This window comes from Drosophila erecta, unplaced genomic scaffold (genome assembly GCF_003286155.1).
Source record: "Drosophila erecta strain 14021-0224.00,06,07 unplaced genomic scaffold, DereRS2 tig00000000-arrow-pilon, whole genome shotgun sequence".
Lineage (NCBI taxonomy): Eukaryota > Metazoa > Arthropoda > Insecta > Diptera > Drosophilidae > Drosophila > Drosophila erecta.
The window spans coordinates 9,776,944-9,797,923 of NW_020825194.1; the positions used below are offsets into that span (position 1 = coordinate 9,776,944).

Below are 20,980 nucleotides of genomic sequence, written 5' to 3' on the forward strand. Positions count from 1 at the left end.
TCGTAGAGTTTTGTTTTGGAGTATAATTGTTTCGTTAGTTATAGGTTGCCTTCTTACTTATTCGGTTTTGTTTTTGTTTTAATTGTTACATACTTTAAACTTATATATATAACTATATATATAAACATGCGTGTATGTAAGCATAGTTTAATTAATTCAATTGGTTTTGGTATAATTGTTGTCTTAATACTCGCTATAATTGTTTTCGTTTCGTCTTTTTTTCACCGCACGTTCCTGCCTACGATTTGTTCAATGTCTTCATATATATGGATATATGGATGTTCAAGCATATATATTCCCTTTGTATTGTTGTAATTTAGGTCGCATTAATTTTGGTTGCATTTGCTTCACTTCATTTCGGCGTTGAATCAAAATCTTCTCATTAAAAACAAACGAACGAAACATAAGGATGTTCTGATTGCGAGATGTGATGGACGAATTTAGAATGAACTTCAGAGATAACAATGAATTATAGAAAAGGATGGCTTAGTTATAGTTGTTGCGATATCGCCAATACTCATACCTTATGCTGGTTTTACAACTTAAAGAATCTTATGGTGTATAAAAAAAAGCTTAACAAGGTAAATAAAATATGGTCTTAAAGTGTTAACAAAAGGTGTCAAAAACGTTTTATTGTTGTCATTTGGGTGTGATAGGTTTTAGGTTGTGGTAAGAACACAGGTATCAATAAATAATTACAAATTAGGAGGTTACAAACGAATGATTACACTTAAAAGTCGGCTTAAACAATAACTGAACGGCTCGGGGACATTCGAGTACAAGACTGTTTGGTAAAACTATTTTACAAAAGGTAAAAGAGCAACACATATTCGAGTACAATTGGTGTTGGTCGCACGATACACTGGGACAAACACATAATTAATTATATTCGAAACGGATGTATGGAGCACAAACAAACGTTTTGAAAGCGTAATCGGCATGAAACGTTGATAATGACGATGACATTGTAGCTTTATATGTCGTGGTTACCTGTTTTCTCGATTAGATGCATATACAAATTCTAATTTGGATTCTGCTCACGATTAGGATTGAGATACATGGGGAGTACATTGCTATGTATATGTAGCTGAGTATGAGTACAATATTGTAAGAGGTCTAGTTGCAACTAGCACCTGCTCTCAGTTTTCTACGGAAAAGCAGCTCTAAAAGTTGCCTACAATGCTGTGGAACTCATGGGGCATGCAATTGTATATAGGGGTTTGGTTAATGCGATTAACTTTCAGAATTCCTAGACGTACATACATGTGACTGACTACATGATAGATGTGGGTCGTGTGTTTGTGGCTTGTCTACGATTACCTTTCGAAACGAACACAATATGAACTCATTGGGGAAACGTCATCTAAACAAATGCCGAGTACTATAAGATGGTGGGTGGGATGGCTGATGGCTACGGATTTTTGGTTTGAAATGGTCATGATATACACAATCATAATTGTAACACATTCGCTTAGCTGCAAATTGCTTCTGTTCTTGAGTCTGATTTAAATCGAAATCTATGTGTCTGTGTGTGTTGTTGGTTGGTTGCTATATACTTATTCTACAGAACGACGTCAGGCAGGTCGTGCGGCCTTGCCTAGGCGCGCATTTGGTTTTCATGTACGATTTTCCTTTCCTTATAGTAGATCTCCTCCGACTCCTTGTCGCACAGCAGCAGGACCACGGCTCCAAACAGAAAGATGGCCGCGCCCCAGCCAACGCCGTAGGCCCAGCCGAATTCCCAGACTCGTCGATTGGCTATTACACGAATTAGAATATTAGTCAGTGGGGAGTTAAGCTTAAGATTTCTAGTTTCCATACCCATGGTTAGTTCGCCGGCAAAGCATACTGGATATACGATCAAGGCGGACAAAACGGCCAGCACTGCGAAAAAGTAACATTTAGCATGTGATTCTTTCATAAACCTAGTTAGTTACTCACAGGATACAAGCATCACCAATACAGCTATGCGGTAGAACTTATACTTTAGATTATGGTTCTGCGTCCGGAGGCCCAGACCTGTCAGTACTGTGGCAATGACATCCGTTATCAGCGTGATAATGCAGAGAGCGGCTGTGGCCTTAATGTAGCCTTAAATTATACAAATTGTACGTTAAGTTCTTGCTTAAGATTGCTGTTACTTCATGTAATACATACCAACATCGCGGGTCCAATAGCATCCTGGCGGGTCCTGGATGTTGAATGGCAGTGGCGACAACGAATCGTCCTCAATGCAGTGCACAAAGAGACCTTGCCGCCAGTCCGAGGCCATTAACCAATCTGTGGACGCCAGGGCCATAATCATCAGGGCCACCACGATGACGCCGCAGATAAATGCAATCACCTGTGAAGGCAGAGAAATCAGTTGGCCAATCTGTAAGTTTCTGAAACTTCAGACCAAATGCATACCTTAAGCGGCCTCGTGATTGTGATGGTCTCAATCGTCGTGGTCGGCGCCATTTTCTCCGCTGGTGGACGTAGAACACTGCGTGCATGATAATTAATATTAATTGCGTGGGAGTAGTGTTTTAACTGCCTTATCGGCCAAGCCAAACTCACCTTATCGACTATATGCAGGCAAAGTGCTGCCCGCAGCTACTAATTGGAATGCGTTTCAATGCGTTTCTTGGTTAGTTTTGCTTAGTGGGATGTTGGAAGGGTTTCTTTTTTTTTTTTTCGTTTGTAGGGGCAGGCAAGTAAATGCTACTCCGGTTGGCTATAACAATCTAATATAAATGCTTCAATTGGCGTTTTATTGCTTTTGGTTTGCGCGCTGAGGTTTATCCAATGCGTTTTCAATTTCAAATTGCTGGCGGAAGCAGCCCGTTCAACATCTGTATGGTCAAATGGGAGGGATTTGTTTGTTAGCAGGACGGGAAACAGAGAAATTGGTGACATTCGATTAGAGCGACTGGCGCACATTGTTCGTACAACATGTTTGTTTACATCAAAGCAGTTAAGTAAGCAGCAGCAACATGCAAAAACAACTCGAGCAACAACATCGACAAAGACAATGGCAAACTATTAGGGGTTCATTCCAATCGAACTGCATCAACTAGACAATTAAACCTACAGTAGTGCTCAAAGTTTTACGTTTAATACTGCTACTATTCTATTACCATTTTTAATGATTTTACCTCTATATTGTTTAGATTCACATAATAACATTGATAAGTGACAAATACGATCAGAGTTTGGTTGAGAGGTCTCTACAACACAGCAGAGTAAGCTATACTATTTTGACCACAATTGTAGACAGCAATGTAGTATGTATGCCAGGGATTAACTGACGCAATTTACAAAACAATGCGTTGCCACAGTTGAATGAGTTTGGGATTGTTTAAATTGAAATCGCTCTATTATGCCAGACAAAAACGCGGCGGAATATTTCAGTCTTCATTGGGGGGAGTACAGACCCAATGACAAAAGACGGAAGCTGGGGTGATGAGGTGCAGCCCCCACATAAATTATGCTGCAAGGCGACTGCAACTAAGCATTTGCAATGCTGGAAATACCGCCAAGCTAATTATCTACTCGCATTCCATTGCTATACCCTATCTGAGGATACAATAGTATTGGTCAAATGTTTGCGACTATTTATATACATATGTTATAAATATGGGTCAGAATCTTGATAGGTTTTAATGTCTCTGATAATTTTTTGACATTTTTTTCAGAATATATAAAATAGGTCTACCTTACTAGTAATCTTTTGTTTTCAGAGCAAGTCCATCTTTTAAGGAAATTATTTTGTCAAAAATGTATAATGTTGAATGAACTTTGTCTAAAAATGCAAGCGTATATAAAATTCGGCTAAACAAAACATCATATACACAATTCACACGATTCCTTGCCAATTTTAATATCTTCAAGATACAGACACGCAAACAAAGATGCAAAGATTTGTGTGAGTAGATGTTGCGTCTAACGAATCTCGAGATATTTCGACGGGCCAGACGGGGATAAATATAGTTTTACATATAGCGGCTAGAAATGTTGAATAAAAACAAAAACGAATTTCGCAGATGAGCGAGTACTGACTTTGTGTGTGTGTGGTTGTGTGTGTGTGTGTGTGGGTGAGTGGCATGGCAACAGGATCATAACGGTTAATCGCTATATAGAACGTAACGGTAACGGCAGGCAAAATTGGGGCAAATGGCCAAATGCAAAACAACAACAATGACAAGGGCGAGGGTATTTCTATACACGTATGTATGTACATATGCTTCAATATATATGTGTGTGTGGCTATGCGAAAGAACGGAAGCAAAACAAAATGCGATCTGTTTAGGTTCAGGAATATACCTTTCCTTATAATAGTCCAGGGTCACCGATTCGGAATCAAATTCTGAATAATCTGGCAGCGATTCGGCATCAAAGGAGCTCATTCCGCTGAGCGTGTAATTGGGCAAGACGTTCATTTTGTTGTTGTAGCCAACAAGGCTACCCTGCTGCTGTGGTTGTTGATGTTGCTGCTGCTGCTGGTAATGCATTGTTGTTGCTGTTTCTGCGTTTGTTTTAGTATATTTTCCTTATTAAACAATATGGCACACGCACACAAACTAACGCTCACTAGAAACTGGCTGCTATATTTTTTCTCTATTCTCTTTTCGCTGCCTTTTCACACTCTCGCCGTCTGCTTTGCACTTTCGCAAAAATATGCGTCGCTTTTTGGTTCAACCTGTGTGCACTTACACTCTGCTTGAAAAGCTCTGTCACTTTCCCACTTTCACATGTTCCTCGACCACTGACTTTTCTATATAATCAAAAAATAAAAACGACGAAAATAATAATGTTTTGCTTCCCTCATAGAGCTGGAACTAAAATCGATGTATTCTCGATACCATCGATTTGGCTTGGCATTTTCGATAGCGATAAGTGCCTTGAAACTATCGGTTAATTCACTTTTACCGTTGACATAAGTTTTAATACAAATAATTATGTAAATTTATAAGACTTTGCTTTCTTAGATAGATAGACAGATTGCCGAGGTGTTAATTTGTATCAAATCGAAGGCGAGGATTTGTAGAAATTTCCTAACAGAGGGAGCGACACTATCTGTTGCACCCTCAAAAGCTATGTGGAGCATGTAAACACCGCTATCTGATTATTATCTATGTACATACATATGTACATCTTCTTGTATTTAAAATGACGAACCGTAATAGAAAAATATAATATGATATCAGTGTTTTCAATTACTTGATTTCACAACTTGAGCGCAAATGGGAAGTTGAGATGCCAAGTCGGAAGTCAGAAGTATTCCTACTGCTGAACTTAACACGCAAGTAAAAAAATAATTAATTATTTCAAAGTTTTATTTTTTTCATTAAAAAAAGTTCATTTATTCCTCAAGCATTTAATAACTAATCATGTGGCGCTTTTTTAACGGTTTTACAAAGCACTCGATGTATATCGGTGGGGGCCAAAACCAATTACCATTTTAAGCGGGACAATAAATACTGGAAAACAATGTGCCCGTTTGACACTGTGCGTAAGAAATCGGCGTCGCGTGGCTTGGACAGATTATCGAACAAAACAAAATTCGACTATAGAATCTCTTAATTTCGTTTTCATCCTAAAGAGTCCGCGGTGGACCCAGTGAATCTATGGCCACGGACACGGTGTCCAACGGCGAGAACTTCGCCCAGCACTTAACCAACAACAGCGACGACGACGTGATCTGTCCCACATGCGACGTAAAGATCAAGCGCAGTCAGGTGGCCGATCACTGCCAAGTGGAGATGGAGCGATTGCACAATCCCCCCATTAGCGCTGTCAATCCACCGGCCACAGCTGTCGGAGCAAGCGGACCATCCGCGTCCGAAAACTCCGGTTCGGGATCGGGAGGCAGACAACCGTGGAGCGTGTTCCAGCGGGTGCAGCGCAATCGGCAGGCCCGTCAGCGCCAGCGCACCAGGAAGCGTCCGGCTTCTCCTGCTCCATCAGCAACTGCAAATCCTACGGCAGCAGCTCCTCCGCTTCCAGCAGCAGCAACACCGTCCGTAGCTGCTGCCGAATCGAGCCAACCCACCTGTCCCGTGTGCAACCACAACTTTCCGCAGTCCAATATCCAAGAGCATGTAAATCAGTGCCTGCGCCAGAGCCGCCGAAATGGTCAGGCCAATGGGGAACGGCATTCGAGTGAGGACTCGGAGGACAGCGAAGAATACGAAGAGTACGAGTGGGCGGGACAGAAGCGCATTCGCGTATCCACACTCGTGCAGGGTGGCTATTCCGCCTTGGGCCTTGGCCAGACTATCAAATACAATGGCAGCCAGCAGGCGCAGGACGACGAGGACGAGGATCTCAACGTGGACGAGGATGATACACACATATACGGTCCTACGCAGTATGGCGAGGGCGATGTGATCCCATTGGTCAACGAAGACACGGAGGGAAATGTATCCGAGGCGGATGTTACCAGCTATGTGCGCCGACTTATCTCCTCCAGCGATGGGCCCAAGCCCAACCATTCCAGCGAAGCCATCGAGCAAGAGACTGCCACTACCAGCAACGTGGAGGCTTCACCTGGCAGCGAGGAGCCATCTACGTCGCGGTCTACGCGTTCCACCTCCCAGAACCAGCAGCAAATCATCGAATCGCTGAAGGCCAAGCTGCGGCTCTACGAGAAGCAGGCGCAGGGCAAGTACAAGTGCCTGATCTGCATCGACGACTACAAGAATCCCGCCATCTCCGTTTCCTGCTGGCACGTCCACTGCGAGCAGTGCTGGCTTCAGACTCTCGGTGCGCGAAAGCTGTGTCCGCAGTGCAATTCGATCACAACGCCGAAAGACCTGCGACGAATCTACCTGTAGACGTCCACCTCAGACTTGTTATCCCCGCTGCCAAATTGCTTTCGCCATAAAAAAGGCTTTGCTCCCAACGCAGCTGTAGATGATAATCCCTATACATATTATTTATATAGATTACAAATACCAATTATATTACGTGACATTACAATAAGCCTACCATGTAACTCTTGCAATGAACCGCAGAAAACATAATTAATAAGTAAGTGTACTTAAAGGATAATTTTAATGAAAAAAGCATGTAAAAGAGGAAAAAGCGTTTAAAGACATGCTAACTATAGCGATTTTCAAACGAGTTATTTTAAATTTCTTATTTTGAACTAAAATCAAAATGCAATTAAAACAATCCGTACAATATTGTTTTCAAATTTTATTTTTGGCTTCAATAAAAAAAAAAAAACTAATATAACTATATGCATATATATTTGATGTGAAGTAAATCACAAATATATTCTATAGTGTACCGGTTTGTTTCGATGTTCAGTTATCGATAATTCAACGTTTGCTTTAGAGATGAGCTCGTTTTGTGTTGTAGCGGTTCCTCACGCGCCCATCTCTATATAACATTGCTTGGTATTCTGTTCAATTTTTCCACAATGTCCGGCTCCGGTGGGATTTAACTGGGAATATTTGATCTGTAAGCTAACCCTGTTGTCGTTGCAGGCGCCAATCCCTTCGTCCAGTTCCAGGAATCATTTACCCAGGACGGCAACGTCTACAAGTATTTTGATCTGCCCTCCATCGACAGCAAATATGGTAAGTAGTCATTATTGTTATCATTATTTTTGTTATCTTTAGTATTATTATAAACCCCCACAGATTCGCTGCCATTTTCCATTCGCGTTCTGCTGGAGTCTGCGGTGCGCAACTGCGACAATTTCCATGTGCTGGAGAAGGATGTGCAGAGCATCCTGGGATGGACTCCATCACTGAAGCAGGGAACCAGCGATGTGGAGGTCTCCTTCAAGCCAGCTCGTGTTATATTGCAGGTATGGATCCACAAGTCGATGATGTTTGTATGCAACTTTTCGAGATATTTCCTACTTTCAGGACTTCACTGGCGTACCCGCCGTTGTGGACTTTGCTGCCATGCGGGATGCTGTCCGCGAGCTGGGCGGCAATCCTGAGAAAATCAATCCCATCTGCCCTGCCGATCTGGTCATCGACCATTCCGTTCAGGTTGATTTCGTTCGCTCCTCGGACGCATTGACAAAGAACGAGTCTCTGGAGTTTCAACGCAACAAGGAGCGATTTACCTTCCTCAAATGGGGAGCACGCGCTTTTGACAATATGCTAATTGTGCCACCCGGTTCTGGTATTGTGCACCAGGTTAACCTGGAGTACCTTGCCCGAGTGGTTTTCGAGAGCGACAATTCAGCAGACGGATCTAAGATCCTTTACCCGGATAGCGTCGTAGGCACTGACTCCCACACCACAATGATCAATGGATTGGGTGTTCTGGGCTGGGGTGTTGGCGGCATTGAGGCGGAGGCCGTGATGCTGGGCCAGTCAATTTCCATGTTGCTGCCAGAGGTGATTGGCTATAGGCTGGAGGGCAAACTGGGCCCGCTGGCCACATCCACAGATCTGGTGTTGACCATCACCAAGCATTTGCGTCAGCTGGGTGTCGTCGGCAAGTTTGTGGAGTTCTACGGCCCCGGAGTGGCGGAGCTCAGCATCGCAGATCGCGCCACAATCAGCAACATGTGCCCTGAATATGGAGCCACTGTGGGCTACTTCCCAATCGATGAAAACACCCTGAGTTACATGCGCCAAACCAGTGAGTTAATCTAAAACATTTATTAAATTGAATACTAGATATCCATGGATTGGTTCCTTAGATCGCTCCGAGAAGAAAATCGATATTATCCGGCAGTATTTAAAGGCCACTCGACAACTTCGTGACTATTCCCTTGAAGATCAGGATCCCCAATACACGGAGGTGAGTGGGATTCGGTTTCACTATGCAAAGACATACTTACAAGCCTTTTTGTTTACCCTGCAGTCTGTAACTCTGGATTTATCCACCGTGGTGACCTCGGTTTCGGGGCCCAAGCGACCGCACGATCGGGTTTCAGTATCCAGCATGTGCGAAGACTTCAAGTCGTGCCTCATAAGTCCTGTCGGTTTCAAGGGATTCGCCATACCGCAGAGTTCCTTGGCTGCCAGTGGGGAATTCCAATGGGACGACGGAAAGAGCTATAAGATAGGTCACGGATCTGTTGTGATTGCCGCCATCACCTCCTGCACGAACACTTCGAATCCCTCGGTGATGTTGGGCGCTGGTCTGCTGGCCAAGAATGCCGTGCAGAAGGGTTTAGGTATTCTGCCTTATATCAAGACATCATTGTCACCAGGATCAGGAGTGGTTACCTACTATCTCAAGGAATCCGGTGTTATTCCCTACCTGGAAAAGCTGGGCTTCGACATTGTTGGCTATGGCTGTATGACCTGCATTGGCAACTCGGGTCCGCTCGATGAGAACGTAGTGAACACCATCGAGAAGAACGGGCTGGTTTGTTGCGGAGTACTGTCGGGAAACCGCAACTTCGAGGGTCGCATCCATCCCAATACTAGGGCCAATTATCTGGCCAGTCCGCTCCTGGTGATTGCCTACGCAATTGCGGGTCGTGTGGATATTGATTTCGACATCGAACCGCTGGGCGTGGACTCCAACGGCAAGGAGGTGTTCCTTCGCGATATTTGGCCTACGCGTAGCGAGATTCAGGATGTGGAGCAAAAGCACGTTATTCCCGCCATGTTCCAGGAGGTGTATAGTGAGTATACCTATCCAATAACTTTTAAGATCTCAGTGCTAACTGACCGCTATTACAGGTAAAATTCAGCTGGGATCCAGGGACTGGCAGACACTGGAGGTGTCTGAAAGCAAGTTGTATCCCTGGAGTGGAATATCAACATACATTAAACGACCACCGTTCTTCGAGAGTATGACCCGGACGCTGCCCAAACTTAAAGGTATCGAGAAGGCTCGCTGTCTGCTGCTGCTGGGAGATTCGGTGACCACCGATCACATCTCGCCAGCCGGCTCCATTGCACGGAAGTCACCCGCAGCGCGCTATTTGTCGGAAAGGGGTCTAACGCCGCGAGACTTCAATTCGTATGGCTCAAGACGGGGCAATGACGCGGTGATGGCGCGCGGAACCTTTGCCAACATCCGTCTGGTCAACAAACTGGCCTCCAAAACCGGACCCAGCACCGTGCACGTGCCAAGTGGCGAGGAGATGGACATCTTCGATGCGGCGGAACGGTATGCGCGCGAAGGTACACCTTTGGTTCTGGTCGTGGGCAAGGACTACGGCAGTGGTAGCTCACGTGATTGGGCTGCCAAGGGGCCATTCCTGCTGGGCATCAAGGCGGTGATCGCTGAATCGTACGAGCGCATTCACCGTTCCAATCTGGTGGGCATGGGCATCATTCCGCTGCAATTCTTGCCTGGCCAGAGCGCGGAAACTCTGAAACTGAGTGGCAGGGAGGTGTACAACATTGTCCTGCCCGAGGGCGAATTGAAGCCGGGCCAGAGGATCCAGGTCGATGCTGATGGCAATGTCTTTGAGACCACGTTGCGCTTCGACACTGAAGTGGACATAACGTACTACAAGAACGGTGGCATTTTGAACTATATGATCCGCAAAATGCTGGATTAGTAAGAGCATTCGTTAACTTTCATATTCCATATGCATTTCTAGGCGACTTTTAATTGTTATTATGTGATGGGAAATAAAATTTGACTTTCATCTTTTAGATGATGTTTATTACAAATTAGCTGTTTCCATGAAATGTTAAAACTTCTTAAATTACGCGCTCTGAGTTTTATCGATAGCAAAAATGCCGATGGCCAAACCAGTCCCCGTAAAATTTCCTAACGCCTGCTGGTGAATCATCGACAATGCAGAAGTAAAATCGAATAGTCGCTGTTAGGTCGCTGTTAACTTAACATAATTCGCTGCTTCTTTTTTGTCCGTCCCGTGGACTTTTCTCCAGAGGATTTTGATTCCAATTCGCAAAAGAAAAACACAAATAAGCAACAGATCGTGTGTTGGCCAACAACTATACAGCCAGTGCTCGATAATCTTTTGGAAGAACCGCGGAAAAACGCAACAACGCAGCAGGAAAGTCGCGCCTCCGCCTCCCCACCAAAAAACAAAAAAAAAAAGATCTCGGATCGTAGAGGGTTTTATTTTGGGCAACCACACTTGGACTGGTGGGTGCTCCGGTTCCGTCGACGTGTGGATAGTGCCCAGTGGCGTCGCGTCGCTTTGGATTATGTCATTTGTTTACGGGGAATTGCCGCAGGCCCAGTAGCCAATGTTGCATCCGAAAGAGGCAGCGAAAACCTGTAAAAATGTAGACTGTGTGCGTGTGTGTGTGGGCCAGTGCTAGTGTGTGTCCGTGTGTAGTGTTTGTCCGTGTGTGTGTTTATGTGAGCGGATAATGGACGTTTAGTTTTTGGTAGATTCCGTAAGATATATAGTGAAATAGATATAGCCAAGAGATCCAGGGAGCGGTAGCCATATATGTGCACAGCCACCGCTACCCGATGGCCACGTTTAATCCTGGCGCCAGCAGCAGTGCCGCCGATATCTTGAGCGCCACCACAGCAACAGCCACTTTTCTGGTGCCCACCACTGCAGCAGTGTCGCATCCTGGTGCCCATCCTGCCCAGCTGCAGCTGGACCAATTCGGAGGCTTCTCGGCGGCGACGGCGACTCCCCTGCAGCATCATCACCATCAGCAGACCAACTCGTCGTACACCTTTGTGCAGATCAAGAGGGAACCCTGCCAAGTGTCCGAGATCAGCTCCAACAATTGCCACCAGCAACAGCAGCAGCACCACCACCAGCAGGTGCAGCATCAGGGCCTGTCCTCCGCCTCGATGACCGCCTCCTCCAAGACCATGTCCTCCTCCACTCTGACCACTCTCGTCAAAATAGAGGCTCCCTCGCCAAAGGTATCGGAATTGGAAAAGTCCTCAGGTAGGTGACACACAGCCACTGGTCAAGAGCACTCCTCATCGGTTAATTACAATTCCATCAGGCAACTCCGTGCCCATTGGCATTGCCGTGGCCAGGAAACGGACGCAGGAAGCCCTGGTGCCGGCCATAAACACGCCCGCCACGCTGCCGCTGCAGCCACCACTTAACAAGGACTTGAACTGCTTCGGCATACGCGTCGCTGACCTCGGTGAGTGCCAAGCTACACAGAGAGAAAAGCATCTTTATCTCAAGAATGTGTTAACAGTAGTATATGATATTCAATGGGATCTAAACTTAAATTCTCTGATATCTTAAAGATAGCCAACGCTTGCATAGACACTTTTCCACAGCTTTTACTTTGAGGATCATTCGAAATTACTAGATGCTGTTTTCCAGATACATTTATATGTAAATTTACGAAAATCATTGTCTTTGCCATACTTTTTTTTCAATCCGTGTACCTTCTGGGCATCTAATTGAATTGAGTCACCAGATTTGAGCGCCCTAATGAACGGCGCGTTTGTGTTCCCAAGGGGCAGCGGTATATAATGCTTATGAAGCCAGGACGTGGACGTCGTTCAATTATGCCACTAATAAGATTGCCAACAAACGTTCAGCGTTGTGCGGAATTCCTTCAGTGAGCGATGGGTCGAGGGTGTCGCCTCCGCCGAAAACAACCCGCTGGAGTTGAGAGGGCAGGAATCATATGATGGCCGCCTGTTGTGCGGCTGTCGTTGTTGTGACAGCCACCGAATCGACTGGATTCGACTCAAAACGGCTCTGTCCTTATCCTCCCTTGCGGGTAGAAGGAAACCGGTGGTAAATCATACGAACTTCTAAAGCGGAAGTGAAACGAAAGTGAAACACATTGCGATTTGAGAAGGGAGGCTCTGCGACGACTTGGCTTTGGCCGACTTGGAACTGCTCTTGCTAGATGGGCACATTAAATATGTTTATATCCTTTGGGGGTGTGTTTCGTCACCGAATTGCCAATCGAATTTCATTTTCCGGATTATTTTTAAAGCCTGCTAATGGTGTAATAATCAACCATGTCCATGAGGCGAACATTTTACGATCTTGGATGGGTTTCTTTTTCATTTCAATCTATTTACAAAATAATAGCAGATGGGCCACACTCTTCATCAGCACTAAGAGTATAGGAAGCAGTGTACTTGGGTTTTATCACTACATGTTAAATAACTCAAAATGATAACGTCTATAAATAGGTAGAGCGATATGCTGGTAGGCCAATTGAAACATTGCACTTAACCACGTTGAATATGTAATTTGTATTACTTTGCCTAAACAAAATTGCAAGCAGTCACGTTTTTACCAGGAATCTCCACTTAGTCACTTATTATCAAAGCTGATAAAATTGAAATCACAAGCAACTTTTTGCGGAGTTTTCTATTTTACATATATATGATACTAGAAGTTAAATGCTGTTATAAAAACCCAAGGAAAAACAGTTGCGTATCGGAAATTTTATTTTTATATTTATGCCGGGTACTTCCCAGAAGTTCTCTTTTGCTAAAAAATCGTTTCAAAACAGCCTAATCTTGATTAGGGGTGTTTATTTGAATGCAGAAAATACTTTTTCCTTTTAGATTATTAAGATGATTTCAAACAAATACCTATTTCCGTCGTACCAGTCGGGTAGTAGTGCTTTTGATTGCTGAAAAACCCCTTATAAAGTAGGCGCATTACTCACGGTTCGGCAATGAGCAGAGTATCCAGGGCTTCGGCTTAGTTAGCACGCTCCAATGAAGCTGAAGCTGAAGTTCCAGTTGCGTGGGCGCCAGGCGGAGGAACATCAGAGCGAGAATCCAAAGACAGATTACTCATGGACTCATGCTCGGGTGGGTGTTTTTTCAGTCAAGGTAGCGGTGGCTGTTGCTAGAAGTAGTAGTCAGAGATCTCTGTGGGGGAACCAGGAATAAGTAAGGCATCACCTCTATAAGGGATGCTCGAGCTGGATGCTCGATGCATGAGTGGATTTCCGGGGATGGGAATCTAGAGGCAACTGTGTTACCCAGGGAGTTATCCTCCAGAACAGGACCTAGCAACATGACACGCCGAATTGGATTTTGGTACACGACCATATGGTAGAGTCGTCTTGCCGTGGCGTTTGGTTATTATTTTTTTTTTCCTTCCTTGCCACAAGTCACATGCTATTTATAAACGTTTGCTGGGTAGTTTCTCGGTCCGAAACAAATCACTTGTCAAAAGATGTAGCTCTAATTGCGTTTCGGAGATGGGACACTGTCGAATACTTGTCATTCATTTCGATTCGAGGGCGGTGGTGGGTTTCCCAATTCAGAACCCATAATGTAATCCAATTACAGGGCATCACGTTCGTTTTAATCGAATTTTTGTTGAAATTATCCAGCCAGAGGGTCGGGGGTGGGTTATTCGAAACGATTGGGATGTGTGATAGTTGCTTGGATGGCGTGGTGGTGGGCGGTTGGGCGCACGCGGTCATCAAATGCATAGTTCAAGGACACTGCAATATTTCACGTATACATACACATCTTCGCTTACAACTAAAGTTACACGGCAGGCCCGAAACTTTATTAAACAAACGAACGTCAAGCGAAGAGGTTGGCATACTCTACTCAGAATTTCGATTCCCAAAGAAAAGGAAAGGAAAGAAGCGCCAAAAATTTACTGAATCCTTTTTACTTGGCTCTTTCAGGTGCCACCAGTTGCGGCAATTTGTACTTTACGGGCAACGGCGACCTGATGACCACCGGCACAGCCACCGCCGAGGAACTGGCTCTGAGTGCAGCAGGTGTGAACCGCGCACCCTCCACCTTCTGGCAGTATCCAAGTAAGTTGTCCATGTTCGGAGCATGCTACAAGTAGATCCCCGGCAGAAAATGCTAAATGAAAAATGAGATAAAAAAAAACAATCCGTGCTCACCGCCACACTCTGTCTCCACCTCTATATTTTGGTTCTCTCTTTTTCCGTTGCGTTTTGTAGATGCATTACCCATTGAATCAGTGATTTCCATGTCGCCCGCCACGGTGGGCCTGCAGTACTCGCGGGAGGCCAGTCGCGGACAGGTGGTGCTGCTGCCGGCCGGCCCAACAGCGCTCGGTAAGTCAGCCGGGAGGATCGGCCTGATCTCCTCATTCGCACTCCGCATGCCAGCACCCTCCTAGGTGTCCTAGGTTAATTTGATTTCGAGACTCGATTCGCCAAAACAAAACTAATTCATGCTTTTAAACTGCGCTTCTCTCCCTCCGCCACTCCCTCGACAACTCCAAACTCCAAACTTCAAACTCCAAAAAACCCCGAACTTGAACCTACGACTTAACTGAATCGCTACCACGTCCATGCACAGCAGGCATATCAAATTTTCCCCTCTTAACGCCCACAGATCCGTTCCAGCAGGCAGCGGCTGCGGCGGCCTTCGTCTGGCCCTCGGCCTACATCCCCCAGGCGCCGGCACCTGGTGGTCACTCCGCTGCTGCAGCCGCCGCAGCTGCTTCGCTGCAGCCGACGCCCAACTTGTCCAGTTTGCCCAACTTCATCTTTCCCTCTATGGGCGGCCACCAGGCGCTGAGCACAACGCCATCGTACGCATCCACCCTGCAGCTGTATCTGGCTGCTGCGGCCACTGCGACGGGCAGCTCGACGATGTGCCAGCACAGCAATCAGCAGACCAGCACCACAACCACCAATTCCACCATTAATCTGAGCCTGGCCGCTGGTTCGGGGGTCACGCAAAGCGGCAATGCGGCTAGCAGCTTAAGTTCCAGCAGTAGTCTCAGTGCGAGTAGCTCCCGTTTCCTTAGCCTGGCCACTGGGCAGCCTGGGATTCCGTCACTTCTCTCCTTGCCGCCGCCGCCAGGAATGAAAGAGGAGTACTCAATGCCGCTGGCATTGCCGCCTCTTGTGCCGCTCGAGGCGGCGCGGGATAAGGAGCAGGCATTGAACCTGATGCGTCTGCCCACGCCGCCCACCTCGGCCACCATGGAGCCGTCTTCCCTAGGACATGCAACGCCCCACCATCTCTTCCAGTCGGGTGCCATGGCTACGCCCACGCCAGCATTGCTCAACCTATCGATGCATGGCAACGGTGGAGAGCTGCCTGCTGCCACGCCGCTGCCTGCGGTTAGTGATGAAGCGGCGCTGAACTATAAGCTGCATGCACCGTTGACGCCGCAGACACCACCTCGCCTGGCGGAGATTCCTGTCTCGGGATCGACTCAACTTTTGCCGCAAATGCAGGATGTCAATATACAGACGGATACGCCCGTTTGCAGTGAAGACGAGAGCTTTCCGGGTTCAGCAAAGCCCCAGGATCCTGCTGCAGAAGCATTTCCGCCTCCAATCCTTGTCCAGCCGCTGGAACTAACAAAAGCCAGTGAAGCCAGCCATACCCAGCCGACCGAGTGCCATACCCAGACCGAACCCAGTGACATACCCAGTGCCAGCCAGGAGGAGTCGGCGGAGCAGACTCCCCCGGAACCCATAGAAACGATGTCGCAAGCCACGCAGGCCGATCAGACAGCCCCCGAGGACCTGACCGGCTTGGAGCTGCTCTCGAACATAAGCACCAACAGCAAGCCACTGGTGCGAGTAAAACAGGAGCCGGTGGAGCATGTAGAGCAGCCCCCGCCACAGCAGCAGCCTGTGAATTTGATGCCGTCAGAGCCTACGCCGCCTATGCTAGATATGGAGCCCACTCCCGCACCCGAACCACTCGGAGGGCTCAAGCTGCTGTGCGCACTGGCCGAGCAACGCATCCAGGAGGAGGTGGTGCAGGGCAGCAGTCTGTTCGCTACGCCCTCGTCGCGAACGCCCACACCTACGTCACAGGCTCTGGGAACGACAGCTGCGACTCCGCCCGTTTTCGAGGCCAAGTCCTGTTTTGCCTTTGGGCAATCACAGGGATCCGTCTTCCCCTCCTCATCATCCTCCTTTCAGATGCCATTAAGCTCACCCGGATTCCCCTCGATGCAGGGCATCGAGCTGCCATCCACTTCGGCTGGTGCCGTTGCCGAACTGACTCCTGTCAAGCGCAAGAAGCACAAACATTCCAAGTCCTCAGGCAGCGACAGCCGCAAGTCGGCGCGTTGCAGCAAGAAAAGCAAGAAGAAGCGGCGCCACAGCAGCAGCCGCCAGCAATTTTCCGCTCCAGCGGAGGAGGATCTGGACCTGCAGGACGAGCAGCTGCAGTCGGAGCTGCGCAGTGCCCTCCACGCCCTGGATCCCAGCTACGCACAGCGATTTGGCCAGGAGGTGTTTAGCATCATGGATAATAGTATGCGTATGCGACTGGCGGATGTTACGCGGCAGTATCGCAAGAAGAAGCGGAAGCTGGATGAGATTTCCAAGCACAAAAAGAAGAAGAAGTGCTCCAAGCAGCAGCTGCAACTGCAACAGCAGCAGGCATCGCAACAGGCAGTGCAGCCACCCTCTGCTCTGCAACAGCCACAGATGACGCTGTCCAGTGTCCTGGGGTAAGTGGAGCCTTTCAAAAGCCATTTTATCATAGACCTAACACAATTTGTATTTTTAGGACTTCATCCCCGCTGCGCGATTACAAGTTCCCAAAGTTTTCGAGCAGTAACCTTCAGGCGTCGAGTTTTTTGCGATTCCCGGACAAGACGCACTCCTTCCCCCCACCGCCGTCCCTACAGCAATCCCAACCGGAGCCCAATCCCTTGCCCAGCAGCAGCTCACCGAGTACCTCGTCCTTCGTCCGCCTGGAACCCAGTGCATTGGACGCGGCCGTTGCCATTGCACCAACTACCTCTGCGACTTCCGCCTCCTGCTCACCATCCACCAAGCAGGCGGCTTCTGCGGTGCGGAAGCAGCGAAAGATGAAGGCGAACACCGGCGGCGCGGCTGGAGAGCAGACGGCGGCCACGGAGGCAAAGCGGCGGGTTACCGCCATTGACCGCGAGCTTCAGCTGACCAGCGAGCACCTGTATCGCGATGAGACACGTGTCTTGACGGACATGGGTGGACTTTTCTATGCGGGTGTAATGAAGCCGTTGCGTCCGCCAGATGTGTATTCCATCACATTGGACGGCGAGCGTGGCAACAAGTCGCATGTAATGTCGCGCGAGGATATACTCAAGGATACGGTGAGTGAATACTTCACTCTTACCCACTGATACAACTATATTCATTCATTTATTGTTTTTAGATTCTCGAGGTAGCTCCGAAGAGCGTGGAGAGTGTCCCAGTAGGTACGCGCCTGTGCGCCTACTGGAGTCAGCAGTACCGATGCCTTTATCCTGGACGAGCCATCGACTCCGAGCAGGTTGTCGACGGAGCGGCCAGCAGCGCAACGAATTCGGCTACAGCAGCGCCGGACTTTGTCAGCGTTGAGTTCGACGATGGCGACAGCGGCAGGATCCGCTTGCAGAACATCCGCATGCTTCTCAGCGATTATCCCATAGCAGGTGCGTGTTAATTTCGCCTTTTCATGGGTGTTCAACTGTAGCCCGGCACCATCTGTGCCTGTGGACATGACGGTTTTTCTTCCCAACCCCTCTGTCCAAACATTCATTTGTTGTGTACGTGCCTCCTTATTTACTACTTTGTTATTTTCGTTCCCTCTGCCCGACAATCCCACCTAACCCATTGGAACAGAGTACAACGATAATCCCCTCTACTCAGTAGGCAAGCAGAAGCGAAGCGCTCTGCGCGGGGGTGAAAGTGGACCTGTAGGAGTCTCTCAGGACCACTTGAGCGTGCCCGGCTGCGAGGATTCGCACAGCCACCACAGCCTGGGTATGAGTAGCGATAACACCACTTCGCTGGCGGCAACTATGGAGTTGTTCACGCAGCGCAGTGAGACGAAGCGCCTGAAGAAGAGCCTCAAGAAGATGTCCAAAGCTCAAAATGGCATCAGTCCGGCCGCGGCTACCAACGGTGGTGGAGATGCCGCTGCCTCTGGCGAAGGTGTCAGTGCAGAAGACGCCGCTCGAAAACACCATAAGCACAAGAAACGCAAGAAGCACAAGAAGCATCACCGCAAAAATGGCAGCGAGGAGCAGGAGCAACAGGTCGTCCAGCAGGACTACTCAGCGGCAGGCCAGGAGGCGACAGAGGCTCCTTCCTCAGAGATGGCAGCAGCAGCTGCGCCAAACACGAATCGCGTGAAGGTGGAGGTCAAAGTGAAGACAGAGCAGCTGGAGATGGAAGAGGAGACCGCATCCAATCTCATGTCAGAGATATCGGATGAGGTAAGCGGAAGCAGTAACTTTTCCCCACTTATTTGAGAAACCCTTTTTTGTTTACTATTTATGGCAATTTTATTCACTTAAATGGAAACACAAATATTTACAAAAAGACCCAAATTTGTAGTCAGGAAAGGTCAATTGCCAATAGCCTTTTTTCTGATTCCTTGTTCACCATTTGATTTTTGTAGAATGGTAAAAATAATATTTGTATTACACAATCCGAATTATTTGATTATGGAACAATTGCAATAGCTGCAAATTGAAAGGGTTGTCCCAAATGAAAGGGTTGAAATAATCCAATTTTCGCTCGCAGGCCAAGGGCGACGATCTGGTCGAGCATAACAACTCCAAGGGCAGCAGCAAGATAGCTGCCTTCCTGCCAGAACGGCAGCTTTGGGGTTGGTATGGTACCGCCTATCGCAAGGCGGGCGTCAAGGGACGCGCCAGAAAGCAATTTTACAAAACAATCAAAAGGGGAAAGGAGACTATCACGGTAAGTGCACATGCTCATATTTCAGTGCAATTATTGTATTTAATTTTGATTCTCTTATTTGATGCACTGCAGGTCGGGGACAGTGCAGTATTTCTATCGACGGGCAGACCAGATCGACCCTATATCGGACGCATTGAGTCCATGTGGGAAACGACCACGGGCAACAAGGTGGTGCGTGTGGCGTGGTTCTACCATCCGGAGGAGACGACCGGCTGTCCAAAATTAAAATTTCCGGTAAGCCACACCATGAATTTCCTACCAAAGGCAAGGGTAAAAGATGAATCTTTCATTTTTAACAGGGTGCTCTTTTTGAATCGCCGCACGAGGATGAGAACGATGTGCAGACCATTTCGCATCGGTGTGAGGTGCTGCAGTTTGGCAGTTACTTTGAGAAGTTCGGTGCCGATTCGAAGCAATATCAATCCATATACGATAACAATGATACATATTATTTAGCCGGGCACTATAACCCAAGGTTACAAGTGCTAAAACTACAAGACGATATTCCAACTCTCGAAGAGCTGCAGGATACAAATACTACTACTACTACAGAAACTACTACCGAGGATTAAGCGAAAAGTGGATAGGCGTGGTTAGGCATAGTGCATACAGATCTATATATATACAATATATATACATTATACATATATTTTACTATACGTGAACAGATGGAGCAGATATATACCTATATGTATACAAATATTATTTCTATATATTTTAAATGCATTACGTATTTCGAGAACTCAAAAAGCATACAAAAAGATCACTGGCGAGAGTAAAAACAAGAGAGAGAACAAGGAACTAAGCAACAACTACTAAATTAATGTGTAGTTACGAGAAGCGCAAGCAATTTTAAGTTTAATTTTGTAGAAAAAACAAAACGACAAAACCGAAAAAGCGCTTTGATGACGACAATGTTAATTCACTTCAAGTTCACCGAAAGTTTACAAACGAAATGTGTGCTTCTACATCCCTTGGACCCTTGACCCTTTGGACACAACACACCCAACATAACACAACCAACATAACACATCCAACACAACCAGCATACCAAGCAACCAACCAACAAACACAGTAAACTCTTAGATCAGAAGCTATAGCTACAGATATGGGATACACTTGTTAATTGGCGTGTATACCTACATGTTTCAGATGAAATTTAGAACGTGTTTTAAAGATTTTAAGCAGGCAACATGCAGCAACTACTACTATAAATGTAACAATTCAATGTGATAGCAAAACAAAACCAGATGTTGATGTGTACAGAGGAGAGAATAAGTATAGATGATAAATAAGAGATCAAGCAGATTGTGTGTGTTGAATATTTACAGTTTGTTTTATTCAAGACGAACAGCAACGTATAAAATCAAACCTATCTTTAATTACATCAATAAACTTGCCGGATATATTGAAATCCCCTCTTTTATTTCTATTACTCAATTGGTCGTCTTTGAAATTCGAAACACCATTTTCAG

The 20,980-nt window shown here is 46.8% G+C and overlaps 4 protein-coding genes across 8 annotated transcripts; 3 read left to right on the forward strand and 1 right to left on the reverse strand.

Annotated features, from left to right (window-relative positions):
* Window positions 1–598: 598 nt before the first annotated feature.
* LOC6554797 (transmembrane protein 47) lies at window positions 599–4,879 on the reverse strand. 3 transcript variants are annotated; one of them, XM_015153378.2, is made up of 7 exons: window positions 4,306–4,877; window positions 2,560–2,834; window positions 2,410–2,485; window positions 2,158–2,344; window positions 1,942–2,091; window positions 1,822–1,884; window positions 599–1,758 (listed from the first exon to the last, which is right to left on the reverse strand). In XM_015153378.2, the coding sequence occupies exons 3-7, from the start codon at window positions 2,458–2,460 to the stop codon at window positions 1,598–1,600; spliced, it is 612 nt and encodes a 203-aa protein (XP_015008864.1). In that variant the 5' UTR covers window positions 2,461–2,485; window positions 2,560–2,834; window positions 4,306–4,877; the 3' UTR covers window positions 599–1,597. The 3 variants fall into 3 exon arrangements, with proteins under 3 accessions (XP_015008864.1, XP_015008865.1, XP_001982228.1); XM_015153379.2 differs by having other exon boundaries at window positions 4,696–4,874; XM_001982192.3 differs by lacking the exon at window positions 2,560–2,834 and having other exon boundaries at window positions 4,306–4,879.
* Window positions 4,880–5,071: 192 nt separating this feature from the next.
* LOC6554798 (E3 ubiquitin-protein ligase Rnf220) lies at window positions 5,072–7,167 on the forward strand. The gene is made up of 2 exons (XM_001982193.3): window positions 5,072–5,288; window positions 5,357–7,167. The coding sequence occupies exon 2, from the start codon at window positions 5,610–5,612 to the stop codon at window positions 6,816–6,818; it is 1,209 nt and encodes a 402-aa protein (XP_001982229.1). The 5' UTR covers window positions 5,072–5,288; window positions 5,357–5,609; the 3' UTR covers window positions 6,819–7,167.
* Window positions 7,168–7,327: 160 nt separating this feature from the next.
* Window positions 7,328–11,309, forward strand: LOC6554799 (cytoplasmic aconitate hydratase). The gene is made up of 7 exons (XM_026976234.1): window positions 7,328–7,421; window positions 7,476–7,568; window positions 7,632–7,801; window positions 7,863–8,592; window positions 8,654–8,754; window positions 8,818–9,589; window positions 9,648–11,309. The coding sequence occupies exons 1-7, from the start codon at window positions 7,409–7,411 to the stop codon at window positions 10,475–10,477; spliced, it is 2,709 nt and encodes a 902-aa protein (XP_026832035.1). The 5' UTR covers window positions 7,328–7,408; the 3' UTR covers window positions 10,478–11,309.
* Window positions 10,759–20,919, forward strand: LOC6554800 (protein winged eye). 3 transcript variants are annotated; one of them, XM_015153855.2, is made up of 11 exons: window positions 10,759–11,806; window positions 11,868–12,014; window positions 14,502–14,636; window positions 14,790–14,906; window positions 15,157–17,278; window positions 17,338–17,908; window positions 17,971–18,229; window positions 18,420–19,015; window positions 19,326–19,505; window positions 19,578–19,739; window positions 19,805–20,919. In XM_015153855.2, exons 1-11 carry the CDS (start codon window positions 11,371–11,373, stop codon window positions 20,075–20,077), a joined length of 4,998 nt encoding a protein of 1,665 aa, XP_015009341.1. In that variant the 5' UTR covers window positions 10,759–11,370; the 3' UTR covers window positions 20,078–20,919. The 3 variants fall into 3 exon arrangements, with proteins under 3 accessions (XP_015009341.1, XP_001982231.1, XP_015009340.1); XM_001982195.3 differs by having other exon boundaries at window positions 15,190–17,278; XM_015153854.2 differs by having other exon boundaries at window positions 11,353–11,806; window positions 15,154–17,278.
* Window positions 20,920–20,980: the final 61 nt, after the last annotated feature.

Excerpts from the sequence above, each read along its gene's own strand:
- LOC6554797 (XM_001982192.3), bottom strand. The coding sequence starts at position 4,493 with ATGCATTACCAGCAGCAGCAGCAACATCAACAACCACAGCAGCAGGGT. Across the intron at positions 2,345-2,409 it reads CAATCACGAGGCCGCTTAAG|GTGATTGCATTTATCTGCGG; the intron begins GTATGCATTTGG and ends CTGCCTTCACAG. Across the intron at positions 2,092-2,157 it reads CTATTGGACCCGCGATGTTG|GCTACATTAAGGCCACAGCC; the intron begins GTATGTATTACA and ends GTATAATTTAAG.
- LOC6554798 (XM_001982193.3), top strand. The coding sequence starts at position 5,610 with ATGGCCACGGACACGGTGTCCAACGGCGAGAACTTCGCCCAGCACTTA.
- LOC6554799 (XM_026976234.1), top strand. Across the intron at positions 8,593-8,653 it reads GAGTTACATGCGCCAAACCA|ATCGCTCCGAGAAGAAAATC; the intron begins GTGAGTTAATCT and ends TTGGTTCCTTAG. Across the intron at positions 8,755-8,817 it reads AGGATCCCCAATACACGGAG|TCTGTAACTCTGGATTTATC; the intron begins GTGAGTGGGATT and ends TTTACCCTGCAG.
- LOC6554800 (XM_015153854.2), top strand. The coding sequence starts at position 11,371 with ATGGCCACGTTTAATCCTGGCGCCAGCAGCAGTGCCGCCGATATCTTG. Across the intron at positions 11,807-11,867 it reads GGAATTGGAAAAGTCCTCAG|GCAACTCCGTGCCCATTGGC; the intron begins GTAGGTGACACA and ends CAATTCCATCAG. Across the intron at positions 19,016-19,325 it reads TGTCAGAGATATCGGATGAG|GCCAAGGGCGACGATCTGGT; the intron begins GTAAGCGGAAGC and ends TTTCGCTCGCAG.